Below are 13,433 nucleotides of genomic sequence, written 5' to 3' on the forward strand. Positions count from 1 at the left end.
TAAAAAGTTCGAGGATGTACAAAAGAAAAAATGCACGAATATGAAAAATTCTCCTGTAGTTTTCATTTCTTTTTCTTTTTTTTTTGTTGCTCCTTCGACCAACGGTGTCTGTGATCTACAACAATGACTCGTTATATCGTGGATATGAACTATACGCTTGATCATTAATTGAAACATTATTTATAACATTTTATTTGTAATGAAATAATCTGATCCGACTGAGGCGTGATAGTTTGTTTTGTTGTTGTTTGTTCTTTTCTCTTTCGTTAACATTACGAAGGCGAAGAATTATCTCCATTGCTCTCGAGATATCCTCCCGAACCGTTTACAACAAATGATGTTCCCAATCCGTACAAGTGACCACAGTATTTTGCATCGTCAATGTTGTCCTCGAAAAACATCTGAAACAAAATATTTACAGTTGAATGCACGCCAAAAACGCTGCATGCATCGCACTCGTTGCATTATCAGTCGAAGATTATGTTTACCTCTCGCATTTTAAAGAAAACCATTCCAGTGAGTAACGAATCAGATCCAGCTTGATGTTGAGGTCCCACTCTTTGAATTTCTAATTGTTCTGCTACCTCTTGAAGTCCTCCTTTCAGATTTTTGCAAGATTTCATTAAGTACTGAGCATAAACATTTCTGTATTAGTATTAAGAAACAGCAGTGTCGTTGTAAGGTGATGATTAGAGGTATGCGAGAACTGGGGACGGTTTTCCGAAAATATTCGAGATTCTCAAGCATCTTAGGGTTCTTGGGAATCCCGAAAATTCTTAGAGATAATTTTAGGTTCTCGCACACCCCTAGTGATAATAATCAGTGCTTACTTTTACATCGTATATTGTCGGAAAATATATCCTAAGAAGTTCAAAGAATTCACTTTCTTCCTGGGGCAAATTTTGGTCTGTGAGAAGCTTCAATAGATAACCGAAATCGTAGCCAGAATGAAACGATAGCCATTTTATGTCATCGACAAGAACAATACCCGACGTCATTAATAGTTCAGCGAAATCTAGAGGATCTATGCCCTCCTCCTCATGCTTTTTGAATTGAATACCGCTGCTTTGCAGCATTTCTATACTGTCCTGTGCATACATGTCCTCCCTAAAACATTAAACGATATCAATCGTTTTATCGATACTGTAATGTCATAGTTATATATTAATTGCACGAGAAAGCTTACTGTAAATTAAATTTGAAATTGAATTGCCACGTCGTGTAACTACCCCCAGGCGTGTTCCCCGATTCGTCAAGAAACGTAAGACCCAATTGAATTATCCGCAAAAGATCTACATTACACCGTAGCAATTGGTACTGGTAATCTGCACTAGTCCTGAATTCACCTGGAAAATAAAAGAACGATTTTGTAAGCAATTATAATCATCCGTGAAGAAACGTTTGAAAATTATAAAGATTTTCATTGTACCGATAGGTCTAGCTACTACTCCAGGAAATTCAGTGTCCATAGCGATGTACTGGTATTGTTGTACAACTTGTCGAATCGTTCGGAATTCTTCTTCCAGATTGTGACCCCATACATCTCGGATCCCACATTCTTCATTACTGGGCATAGTCGGCCCACCCTTCTGCTGCCCTATAGGGTTGTTTCCTCCTAAAAAATTGATCGCTAGTCAACATCGTACCATATACAGTATCATGTAATGTTATAATCTTTACGCGTTTTACAACTTAATATTCTTTCATATTAGTTTTGATACAATTATTTGACTCAACGAAACACAAGTACGTGGATGTCTGACAATTATAAAGTACATATTTATAAGATATACAAAGAGGATACATTTCGCATGATAAATTGAACATATTACTAGCTCGATTTACTTCTATCTACTCTAAAGATCTAGGTACAAATTGTTCGGAGCTTATTCAACTAGAAACGATGTATGAAATTAATTATCATCTTACAGAGCCTATAGAAAATGGCTCATGCAACTGCACCTTCTAATATCTGTGCATTCTTCTGAAACTCTCTGAAAGTGGACACCTTTTCTTGCAGCAACAGGGACTGTATATTGCTTAAGAACTTCATCGCATAGCTTAATACAATTCTACTACTCTTAAAGCAAACTTCGATTATGCAGCTCTTCTGTACAGATAGCCCGTGTAATTTCATCCACAAGAATCCAAAGTACTCTATCTATCGTGCCTCACCGTTCCTGCAATACGTATGCGCCATATTTTTGTTATTAAAAAGAACATGTGTTCGTACATTTCACCTTCAGTATTCGTCCTACAACCGAAGCATTATTTGAGTTGAATAAATTTGAATTTGGAGCATGTTCCTTAACGTTTAATCCGTTAGAAAATTCCTATGGCCTCTATCGACACAAGTTACAGGCTAACTGTGCGTTCTAGAGCTTGTACGAAGAATGGTAGTCGAATGAAAAAAGGCAACGATACATATATGTGTTTACGTAAAATTTCATACGTACCGGTAGCCGAGGGCATAAGGTTAGATATTCCTGTCGTCACCGGGGCTATTTTTATGTTTGATTCCCACCGTCACAGCTTTACCCTCTTCATATCACTGTAGGCATATTCGCATATATGTTATCACTAATCAAACAATTTTTATTGCATAATACACATACACAACATTACTGACATAATTCGTACATGCTGCGTACACGTCGATTCGACGAACAGCTTACTAATTTAACTCCAATAGTTGCCAAATAAACACTACAATTTGAAGGTTAGGATTCCGTGCAAACAGGTATCACTTGTCATAGCGAGTATACGATAAGCGGAATTTAATGAACGCAACGTTAATACGAGACATAATCGGCGTGAGTTATTAAACAAGTAGAGAACGTTCTGCGGGGGCTTTATCATCGGAATGAAAAACCGTTCTTTCGGGAAACTAGGTTATGTATATCGGATAAACAAAAACGATTTGTTCACGTGAATATGAAAGAAGTGAGTGTCTTGGTGTACCTCTCTGTGTGCTCGTTTTTCCGCACGATGTTTTACAATGTATCACGCGAAACACTGGTTTCTAAAACACTTATCGCGCCTTTAAATCTTCTGTCACTACGCGAACAGGTTAAACGAGTTTCCAAATTCAACGCAACGAATCCCTCTATACAACACCTAAAGTTAGGGCGCCAAAATCGCTAGAGTGGTTTTCTTTATAGTCTGTGGCCACGGACCACGTATAAGAGTAGACCAATCACCATATTCGAGTTTCGTGCCTTATAATCTGAAATACCGAGAACCCATTTCATTGTTATTAAATCTAGAGGGTGCGACGGGCATTATCCTAATCGATTACCATTCGAGCCAATAGTCAACGTTTCCTGATCTTGCCGCGTAGCAAACACGGCGCGACGATTGATTTTCCCGCGCAATTAGAAAAATCTGCTCTCTCGGTGCTCGACCGAGCAATTATCAATTGTTGCTGATAAGAGCAAAATATTCATTTTAGCACGGTCCAAACCTTTTATCGAAATATTTCGATCTGCTTATTATAATCGCACTTCTGCTGCAATTGCAAAAACAGCTACAGTTTAAATTATTTTAAATCATGTTCCTTGTGTGTTAACTAATGTTAATCAAAGTTTTTCAGCTATTAATACAGAAAAATCGGTTCCGGCTCGTGCGTTTTACGGGAAACAATAAAAACATTACAAGAATTGGAAGATAGTCTTATTTTATTTCAACGGAATGTTGTTACAAGAAGAAATAAATTTTCAATTGTTGTAAACTGTATGTGTCTTGCTTTCAATCATTTTCGGGAAGAATCACTATTAATTCAGCACCGTCTGGCTAAGATATAAGTTGATCAAGATATTGATGAACTCTCGATTTCTGAAGCGTTGTTTATCGTTAATTATTATCGCATAACAAGATTGATCGGTGATAAGGGGGGTTCGGGGTTCCATTATCCCAGATGATTCTACTGGAGATAAAGTTTATTCGTTATCCCTTCGCCCCAATATGGTAAATATACTGATTAGACTGGGAAATTTTATGCAAAATATAGATTGTCCAAATCAGTTGTAAGAAACAGGTGTTGAAAGATAATGCTTTTCCTCTTTCAACATCGTTTAATTCTTTTAATGTATTTTCTTTCACAATTTTCACATAATAATGGACAATTATAATTTTTCTACCTTTAATACATGCTGAAATAATTCTTTGAGTGACCATTGCACTGCGGATTTGATGAGTCGATGAAAAAAATGGGGAGGTGTAATTTAAAGCAGTGAGGCCATTAGAAGAATTCAAAAATGCTATTGTACTACCTTCAGCTTGTTAAACACATTAAAACAGAAAATAACTCTCTATTTCACTCCGGTTTGTCGCGATTCAGGTAGGAAATTTTGATTTTGCACAAAAGATCCGCAATCTAGTGATCAAATGTCAGCGATAGCAGATTTCTACATTGTCATGTCGAAAGTTCAACAAGGAAATATGCATCGCATCAGCAACTGAGAACGACTGCAACGCTTCGTGAAATCCAATGGGTTATCGTCGTTAACAAACGGATAATAGACAAATAGTTTATCTTCTGACTCAGTGCCATTTAACTTCACGGTCGCAGCGCCGCGAACAAACCGTTTGTCACCAGTCGCGTAAGGGATTAACGTGCTTCGGTTAGGCAATTTGTTAGCTAGATTTCAATCATTCTTTTCACGGTTTGCTCCCACTTAAACGATTCGATCAAAGGAATGGGAGTACAACGACAGATCGCGCGCGTTCATGTGTGCGTTTAACAAACATACGGACGCCGTTAATCTTACGAAGATTTCCTATCGAGCCGCCGCGAGCGATATATATATAAAGTCAACAACGTGTGACAACGGAGTTGCAATCAGAAATTGTTTTGCGCACTCAGAACACTACCAGTTTGTAAAATGAACGGAAAAGTCGTCGCATTCCTCTTCCTCGTCGCTTGCTGCTTGGCGATCGAAGTCTCCGCCTCAGTTGGACCACGTACGTAATTATTCTCTTTTCTTCTGCAAAGAGCAACATTCAACAATATAGAAACCAAGTTTGACAAGTGGATTTTGGTTAGACATTTTCATTGTGCATCGAACTCAATTTTAAAGTGTGACACGCTTGAATTTATTTATTGATAGATTTTTATTAGAAAATAGTTTAGTTGAAGCCAATTCTAAAAAGTGTATTACTTCGATCAATTTACGAAAGGTAATTTTTATAATAATAATTGCAACGAAACACAGTTATAAAACAAACGAAACAGTTTATTCGTTCAATATTTCAACATTTTCGCGACAATTCTTCGTATTACGAGTTTCACCTTGAATAGAACCTTGTCACTGATACATACGCACGTTATCTACGAATAATCATTTAGTATCTCGAGTGAACAGCTTTTTAAAGAACCTACGGTTTCGTGTTTGACAGCAATCGTTCTTTAGAATTGATCACCGGTGTGCTACAAATTATTCTTTGATTATTGCGTGAAATGTTTAGATGTAATTCGGTGTTCACAAATATTCGTACATTACTGTAGGTGGATCTTTTATTTTTTCCTAATTTTTAAAGCAATTGGACTATGTGCATGTTTCTTTCAATAACGACCATGATTCATTCGTAGAATGTTTGTTGCCATTGGTGCGCGGTCCATGCAGAGGAATGTTCAAGAGATACGGATACAACCCCGAAACACATCAGTGTGAAGAGTTCACCTACGGAGGATGTGGCGGAAACCAAAACAATTACATGAATCGCAACGATTGCCGACAATTCTGCGCGTGAACGCGATTCTGAGTGCGAATTAAAAAAAGAGCAAAACACAAAACATTTTACTGTCCCTGTGTACTGCGCAAAGTTGGGAAAAAATTTTATTTAAATAAAAATTTCGAATAAAGTCGATTTTTCCCAAGTAGGTTTTAAATCCACTTTATCGAAATTTTTACTTAAATAAAATTTTTGCCCAACTCTGGCACTGAGAACAACCTATTCGTATACAATATGTTTGGAGGAGAAATATGTGAATTGTACATAAGGTGGATGATATAAGTTCGGTTTCTCTCTAATGATTGTTATCACGAAATAAACACCAAATCAGATGTTGTAGCAACAACTTTGTTATTTTTCTAAACCCAGATTCGAATCGATCGGTATCTTATTATTCAGTGTCTCGACGATACGTCAGGAGACATCGGGACAACACGATTATCGAGATAGCTTATTTAAATGCGGTCAATAAGGAAAACATTGATTAGGCTAGATAGAAAACCAGAGATTAATTCGTTCCCTTACGGGTTACAAGGAGATCCCGTTCCCTTTACAATTCTCTCCTTTTTCTCTCACGCTCTCATCCTTCCCCTTTTCTCATTTTTTTCTCTCCTCTCTAAATAGATTATTAACTTTATATAAACAGATAGGATTAGAACTGTTTTTCAATTTCATTCTCAACAACTATAGTCTTCCCTCGCATAGTGTGACTTTCGTTTCTACGGATAGTGTTACTTTTGGGCGGTCGACAATGCACTGATAAAACCCTATTACTTTTAACCGTAAAATTTATTTATCAGCTATCATAAATTTACTGTACTATACTAAATTTACGCATGCAGCTATTTCCATAAAGCTGCGACAGCTACATGCTGCCGAATAATGCAAATTACGCCTCGTAAACGTAAAAGTTGGACTTTTGAGGGAGACAGCGGTCAAGATTGATCTTTTATCTAGCGCTTTTGACTACTGAAAAGCTGCATCTTTGCATTATCAAGAAATGAGAAGGCGCATCCCGCACCCTTGTAATCTTGGAATAAAGAATACCCCCTTAAAAGCCAAACATTTGCGCCATTTCTCGAGAAAATACTGTATCATTTTAAGCGTCTCACTAATTCCGAAGAGTGAAAAATTTGTGTAAGTGAAAGAAAAATTAATATTACGAAAGATACACAATTTGCATCTGCTTGCTCCACAAGCATCATGATCATCTCCGTCTGCAGCGTTCCGTGCAGAGAAACGGTACGAAATTCCTCAGAGCGTACAGCGCGTCCCGTTGTCAACGCGTTAAACGCTCGGATAAGATTGATACCGGCCCGTTAGATCTGCGGATCACGAAACAACGTGTAACAGTGCGTACGCAAAAGAAGCCAGTGAACGTACGATACACGATCACTATTATCGAAGACCCTAAGTGGACAGGCCGAAGAGCCTGGCCGAGCCGGCGCGGTGGTATCGTTAAAATATTTCCCTGCGCAAGGTGTGGTCAATAATAAGCGTTCACGTGCACGCACGCACGCACGTATCTACGATAATAGAGAAATTGGATAATTTTAAGCATGAGTGGAACTGGAGATCACCGGGCGACACACGTACGGTTCCAGTTCAACAAACAGAACACAGGTAATTGCCGGGAACACCGCACGACGCGATCGTTCCTCGAGCTACCAGGGGTCGACCACTTTCTTTCTTTCCATCGTTCGATTACACCACTCCGCCGCGATTGCAAAACTGTCAGTCAAGTATGATCACGGGAACACGGCCACGTGCGTGCCACCCTGCGAGAAGATATACAGTCAGTCGCATCATCGATGGCACACATTTCAAAGCGGAGTAACCTTTTTACCGATGGGCCAGTTGACCTCAGTTCTTCCGCAGAACTAGAAGGATCAGTTTTCAAAATTATGTACTACCCGTCATTAATTAGGTTGGAGGGAATGTTCTGACGTATTTTAAATGAGCAGGTAATTTTGCTTGTGAATCAAAAACACATGTTGCTAGTGAGTCATTGGGAAACTGGGATTGACAGGTTATCTGAAAGATGGCAACAAGTTGTTAGAAATAATGGAAATTAAATAATATTAACCCTTTACACATATCAACCCTTTAACTCGAAAATTGAACATTTCTTCCGACCTAGAATAATTCCGTTCTGTATTAATTTTTTTCTTTGGATATAAAATTGATGTAATACCTCATACAATATTTGAATGTTTAACAATTGATTAGATATCGACATATTTAATATTTTGAGTAACCACTCGATTTTATAAATTGATTCAAATGTTTTCTTCAAAACTTTCCCTCGAATCTAATAGTACAGTGGGTGTACAAAGTACTCGTACTCCTTTTAGAAACGAATAACTTTTTCAAAACGGATCCGATACTTTGTACACCCACTGTATATTAATTTTTATAGCTTCGCGAGAAAGTCGATTGGTCCATTCATGAAAAAATGTGTGCATCAAGTATAGTATGTGACTGACTGTGTACCACCGATCACCGGCTCCCGAGAAACTTCTGCGGACCAGTTCGTTGGTATTCTTACAATTAGTGTCCTGTAACGGAGACCGAAGATAATTTCATACATTATTGGATATTTTTCGGCGAGCGGCATGTATGCTACAAGTCGCCTGAAAGCGATTGCCTACCACAGGAACGTGTGAAAGTCGAGCGTCTGTTGCGTGGATCTGTCGAGACCAATTAACCCTCCGCGGATCAGGAATTATGGAAATGTTACAGATATTATCTCCGCAGTGGATTGAACTACTGGAGCGTTTTTTCGAGAAGTTAAAGCACGCTAAACTGCTAATTATTGTGCAGGGGTCACATAGATATGTCGTTTTGAAATTCACCTGATGATAAATGCACAAAGTTTGCCGTAAAACCCGCGGTCTAGTGATGAAGTATTTCTAGCAGCAATTTCTGAACTGCTCTCATACTGTGTGTTAGTGACGTTTGCGTATATATACCGCAGGCAAATATTACCGCATTCAGCGGTTATTTAGATATTTATAGTGGTGGGTTGTACAGAGTCTATGCAGGGCTCGGGCTTCCACCTGCACGGTATTATTCATAATTAGTCGAATGTCAGAGATTTTGGAATTTATTTTATTTATGAGAGATATATGCGACAATCCTATGTTATCGTTAGTGTGAATTATTTTTTATTCATTTTTATGCATCCTAAATTGTACACTAAATTGTAGAAATTATCAAACATATCAGACATAAAATATTACCAAAAATTAATAGAATTGGTTGTTTAAACGCTAAAAATTCAGAGCAGGTTGCGACTATAATTATTAGACAGCGGATTTGATGCATTTATGGCAAAAATGAATAGGTGTAATTTCAAAGAGTAAATTTATATATTGCCAGAATTAGAAATTACTCTTATATTATAAATTTTCTATTTCACTCCAATTCGTCGCAATTCAGCTAGTAAATATTTTAATTTTGTATAAATATTCTATCTCTAATAATTATATAATAAATGTTTCAAGTTGGAAGGTTACCAAATAGATTTTTAGTAAGCACCATTAAGTCCACAAGTCTTGCACGTAAATTATTTCTCAAGTGTAACATTCTACTTTTTGAACGTCCAAAGTTGTTCGAGTAATTATGAGCGCGTAGCCCTAATTCGGAAATCAGGTAGGACACAAACCACTAACAGGGGTGGACAAGCAGGATAAATTGCACCGTTGCCAAAATCGGTTCCTGTGGTTAAGGTACAGACGTTAGCTTGACACGCTGGCCGCAAGGATGCTTTCTCTTGGTCGTTGTTGAACTAGTGGACCATCTGGACCTATTGAATATACCGTGCTATATTTAATGCCGTTAATATATATTAAAAACCTTTATTTATATACTGGGTGTTAAGAAAAAATCATTAAAATGCCCTTGTATAGAAAGTTCACACTGGGCTACTTTTGTTGAAACGACCTTGTGCAAAAAACTCACAACATGAAGGAAACTAACAGATTGTCCTTCATCCTCTCGCATAAGTCCCATTAAGAAGAAATAATTCGTTGCCCAAGCGAGGGTTGAATACGTAGATCTACTGACCACGAAGGGATCCAAGAAATTATCTCCCGCTAAGAAAAACCAAAGTCCCTCCATTGTCAAGCTCTCAAAATCATCTGTTCCACATCACCACCCTCTACCCTAATTCCGAGCTCCATCTATTATTCAGCGAGACTAAAACAGCTCCGTACCCCCATAGCGTCTCGACGACGGTTCTTGACGTCCCGGCTGTCAGGGACTCGCCGTAAAACCGGCAGCATGCAGTGGATTCGTCGAATTAGTAACTTCGCGGGGTACGTGTAACGATCTCGAATCTTGCCAGCCCGTGTCTCGTACATCCTTCGGAGTTACTACCTTAGGTGTGTTCCTATCTCTCTCTCTCTTACACTCTGTGTATGTGTGCGTGTGTACGTTCCGTACACGGCGAAGTCCCGCTAACGATTAGATTGAATTAGGTTGGAAGTGAGATCCATTACTGAGCGGGGGCTTCTGGGTCCGCCACGGTATCCGGGCTCTTTACGTAAAGGGAAGATCGACGATACGCGGTATTTGGAAGGCGGACGACTCACTTATCTCTCTCTCCGACTGGCGCGGATTTACGGGTCGGATCGTAAAAGACGACCACCGTGTACGGTTCGTTCGCGGTGCTTTACTACGTTAACCCGCGAAGAGGCTGACGAGCGTTATCGCCGGCTTGTAACGTCGCGAGACGGCCATTGTGTTACAACGTGTGGCCCCGTCGCGTCGCGTCGTTCGCCGATCTTATCGCGCCGCAGACCCGCGGCGTTACAAGTGTAACACGTTTCGGTCATTCGAGGTTTTATCGGCGCGGCGGGTTCATTTGCGGTCCCGTGTCGGCTGCCTTTGACTCGTGGGAAAGTCACGGAGATGCCGGGAATCAGGCCGAGTTGAGTCGTGCAGCTCCGGTTTTATCGAATCGCGAACCTTCGGGTTCCGTTTCCAGGGGTACGTCTACGCCATCACCGTTTTGGGAACTCTTCCGCTAACCTACCGGTCGTCCGGCTACCTCGCGACGTCACGATCCCTAGAGGATGCAGAGTGGATCACGAATCAGTAGAGATTACTCTGTTATTAGCAGTCCGGTTGAAAATAATTTTATTTCAAGAGAGTTTCAAGAGCTTCAAGAGAGCTTTCACGTGATTATTTTTGTCAACTCTTTTTTTCATGATTTTCCAAGGTCTTCTCCAATTTTTTGCAAATACATTGCAAATGTGTTCCAAGACGAATTCGGTAAGTATCATAGCATAAAGAAAAAAGTAAAGCAAATTGCTTTTTCTCTATTGTTTTTACAAAAAGTTTGCTATATAATCACGTGAAAGCTATATGCTAATTTCTACTGATCACGATCCGTTGTACGTAGCTTTCCTTCCCCGGGTTTACAAAAAGCTAGAGTAATTTGTAGTATCGATACGTAGAGGCGCCGAATACAAACAGCAATCGAGATGGAAGTCGGGTACGGTTTATTGTAGCAGCGTATTATTTGGTAAAAAGAGTTGACAGCTACACGATACGCTTCTGATCGTATTCCGGCGAGGATCTTAGCGATTCAGAGGGTTTGACCTGTCCCGGCCACGGCTGCAGCGTGTTGCAGTGGTAACGGTGCAATTGGAAAGCGGGGCCGACATGATTGCGTCTCGACTGCAAAAACTTGAGCGAGTACAGAACACGTGTAGCAGTTCTAACAATATAGCAGCTATGATGGGATGTTAGTTTAGCAGGTAAATTGCCTCCGCTTCTTCGTTTATCCTGTTCGATTTTTCTGAATGGAAAGTGCCGCGCGGTTCGTCTTGATTTTCTGATCTCTCTTGGTTTTCTAATACACGCTCGTATTACTCACACACGTATCGAGCAAGTCGATATCGTGCCAGGTCGAGACGATTTTTTCGAACTCGTCTAGAGGAACTATTTGTTCGAATCTCGTTGCGGTTCTATCGCATTTTACTTTCAAATTAATCGTTTCCTTAGCGCGTACCCTCAAAATGGATACACCGTGGCAAATTCGGTCGAACGAAATCTATTTTGAAAGGACGGGGGACGAAGCTAACCGTCTCGGACAATCTATCTCCGCCAAGAGCGGTGATTTACATACAACAAGGCACCGCAATGATTGCCTTCGGAATACATTAGCCGGCATGCTCTGGATACAAGGTAACCTGCGAACAAAGTGCATCCCGGAATCGACGGGGCTCACTGTCCGAGCGATATCAACGGAGTATTGCGGGAATCAGGTGATCAGAAGTATTTACATAAGAATCGCATTTCTCCGCGTCGCTTGTTCAATCAATTCTGAGAACACTTCCTCCAAAATTAAACGAACAATCTTCCTTGTCCAATCCATTTTACTTCGTGACTGTTCTAGAACTGTTTCTGCAATTTTTGAGATTTTCATTTTGAAGCTTGATCCTTCTAATTCCGAAGTCCATTGTTCTTTTTTATCAAGTTTTCCACACTATGTAACGGATGGCGAAGTGAACGTGCCGTTCTGTTTCGAAAATTTTGCAAGTTCAAATTAGTTCAGCGTTTTCCAACCTGGGAGACAAAATTTTTTAGTAAAATATTAATTTTCACACCGCAATATCTACAAATGAATGAAACTTAACAAAATATAAAAAAAAATATAAAATATAAGATATAAAAATATAAAAGCTGGAAACCGCAGAATTAGAGGATCAAAAGCGATGAAAATAATTCAGCTTACAAAAATGACAATTTACTTATATCTTGTACAGTTTTGATTATAATATGTGCTTCGACAAAGAAATTTATCGAATCAATTTCCACGTGAAGAACTTCATAATTTCAATAATTGCAAAATGAAAAATATAAAAGCGGTCATTTGATATTTACTGTTAATTAGATTTCACAAATAGAATATTTTGCCGGCGTTTTCGGGTAAATTATCCTCTGCAGCACGGCGTAGGTAGTGAATAACGATATACGACCGCTCAGGGCGATAACGAGAGATCGACGAGTGAATGAGTGGCAAGCAGATTCTAGGTTCGCGTCGGATTCGCCCCGAAGCAGGTACCGATAAGTATTACGAGGCGATGCTCAGAAACGCAACTCGGCGACCATGGAAGCAGGAACCTTTCGCTGGTAAAAGGGACAGAGATATAGGCCGGGGGTCTCTCGGTATGTGGGTGGAAAAATCCGGAATCCATGCAATTACAGCGTGTTTGCTCGGGGAGGATCGGTACGGGTTATCAGCCACGTGTGTGGCAATAGCCGAGGGCTCTATCCTCGTGTCCTACGCTATATTTCTTTTGTGTCAGCGGTCTATGGAAACGAGCGGATCACAATGGGTACTTGAAAGTAATCCTAATAGGGCCGCCATAGGCCGCCCTCGTAACTTAATCTGCGACTAACGAGGGTTACACCAAAACTCTGATTAATTTTCTCAGTTTCCAATGAGGGACCACTCCGTGAATAATAGAAAACAATGTGAAAAATTTTTCCTAGAAAATATCAGCTGGCGGATCAATGGGACAATGCTCCAGGGTTCCATACTGTCCAGCTTCGACCGTAATAAATGGACCTCTCGCGAAAGCAAAAGGACGTGTTAGGAATTCTGAAAAATCTTTTTACTGTTTCTGTTTTCGGAGCTTTGTAACAGACCGCCGCGGAATCAATATTTCATGGGTCCCCTCCCATCG

At 39.7% G+C, this 13,433-nt stretch overlaps 2 protein-coding genes across 5 annotated transcripts; one reads left to right on the forward strand and one right to left on the reverse strand.

Moving 5' to 3' along the window:
* Positions 1-39: 39 nt before the first annotated feature.
* Pop2 (CCR4-NOT transcription complex subunit Pop2) lies at positions 40-3,173 on the reverse strand. Of its 4 annotated transcripts, XM_076442198.1 has the most exons (8): positions 2,962-3,173; positions 2,457-2,551; positions 1,963-2,180; positions 1,430-1,615; positions 1,187-1,346; positions 831-1,107; positions 489-629; positions 40-401 (listed from the first exon to the last, which is right to left on the reverse strand). In XM_076442198.1, exons 3-8 carry the CDS (start codon positions 2,135-2,137, stop codon positions 273-275), a joined length of 1,068 nt encoding a protein of 355 aa, XP_076298313.1. In that variant the 5' UTR covers positions 2,138-2,180; positions 2,457-2,551; positions 2,962-3,173; the 3' UTR covers positions 40-272. The 4 variants fall into 4 exon arrangements, with proteins under 4 accessions (XP_076298313.1, XP_076298315.1, XP_076298322.1 ...); XM_076442200.1 differs by lacking the exon at positions 1,963-2,180 and having other exon boundaries at positions 2,962-3,166; XM_076442207.1 differs by lacking the exons at positions 1,963-2,180; positions 2,962-3,173 and adding an exon at positions 2,630-2,935.
* A 1,655-nt stretch (positions 3,174-4,828) lies between these two features.
* LOC143218513 (PI-actitoxin-Aeq3a-like) lies at positions 4,829-6,097 on the forward strand. The gene is made up of 2 exons (XM_076443737.1): positions 4,829-4,962; positions 5,591-6,097. The coding sequence occupies exons 1-2, from the start codon at positions 4,884-4,886 to the stop codon at positions 5,749-5,751; spliced, it is 240 nt and encodes a 79-aa protein (XP_076299852.1). The 5' UTR covers positions 4,829-4,883; the 3' UTR covers positions 5,752-6,097.
* Positions 6,098-13,433: the final 7,336 nt, after the last annotated feature.

The sequence above is a fragment of the Lasioglossum baleicum genome, chromosome 2, assembly GCF_051020765.1.
Source record: "Lasioglossum baleicum chromosome 2, iyLasBale1, whole genome shotgun sequence".
In the NCBI taxonomy this organism is placed as follows: Eukaryota; Metazoa; Arthropoda; class Insecta; order Hymenoptera; family Halictidae; genus Lasioglossum; species Lasioglossum baleicum.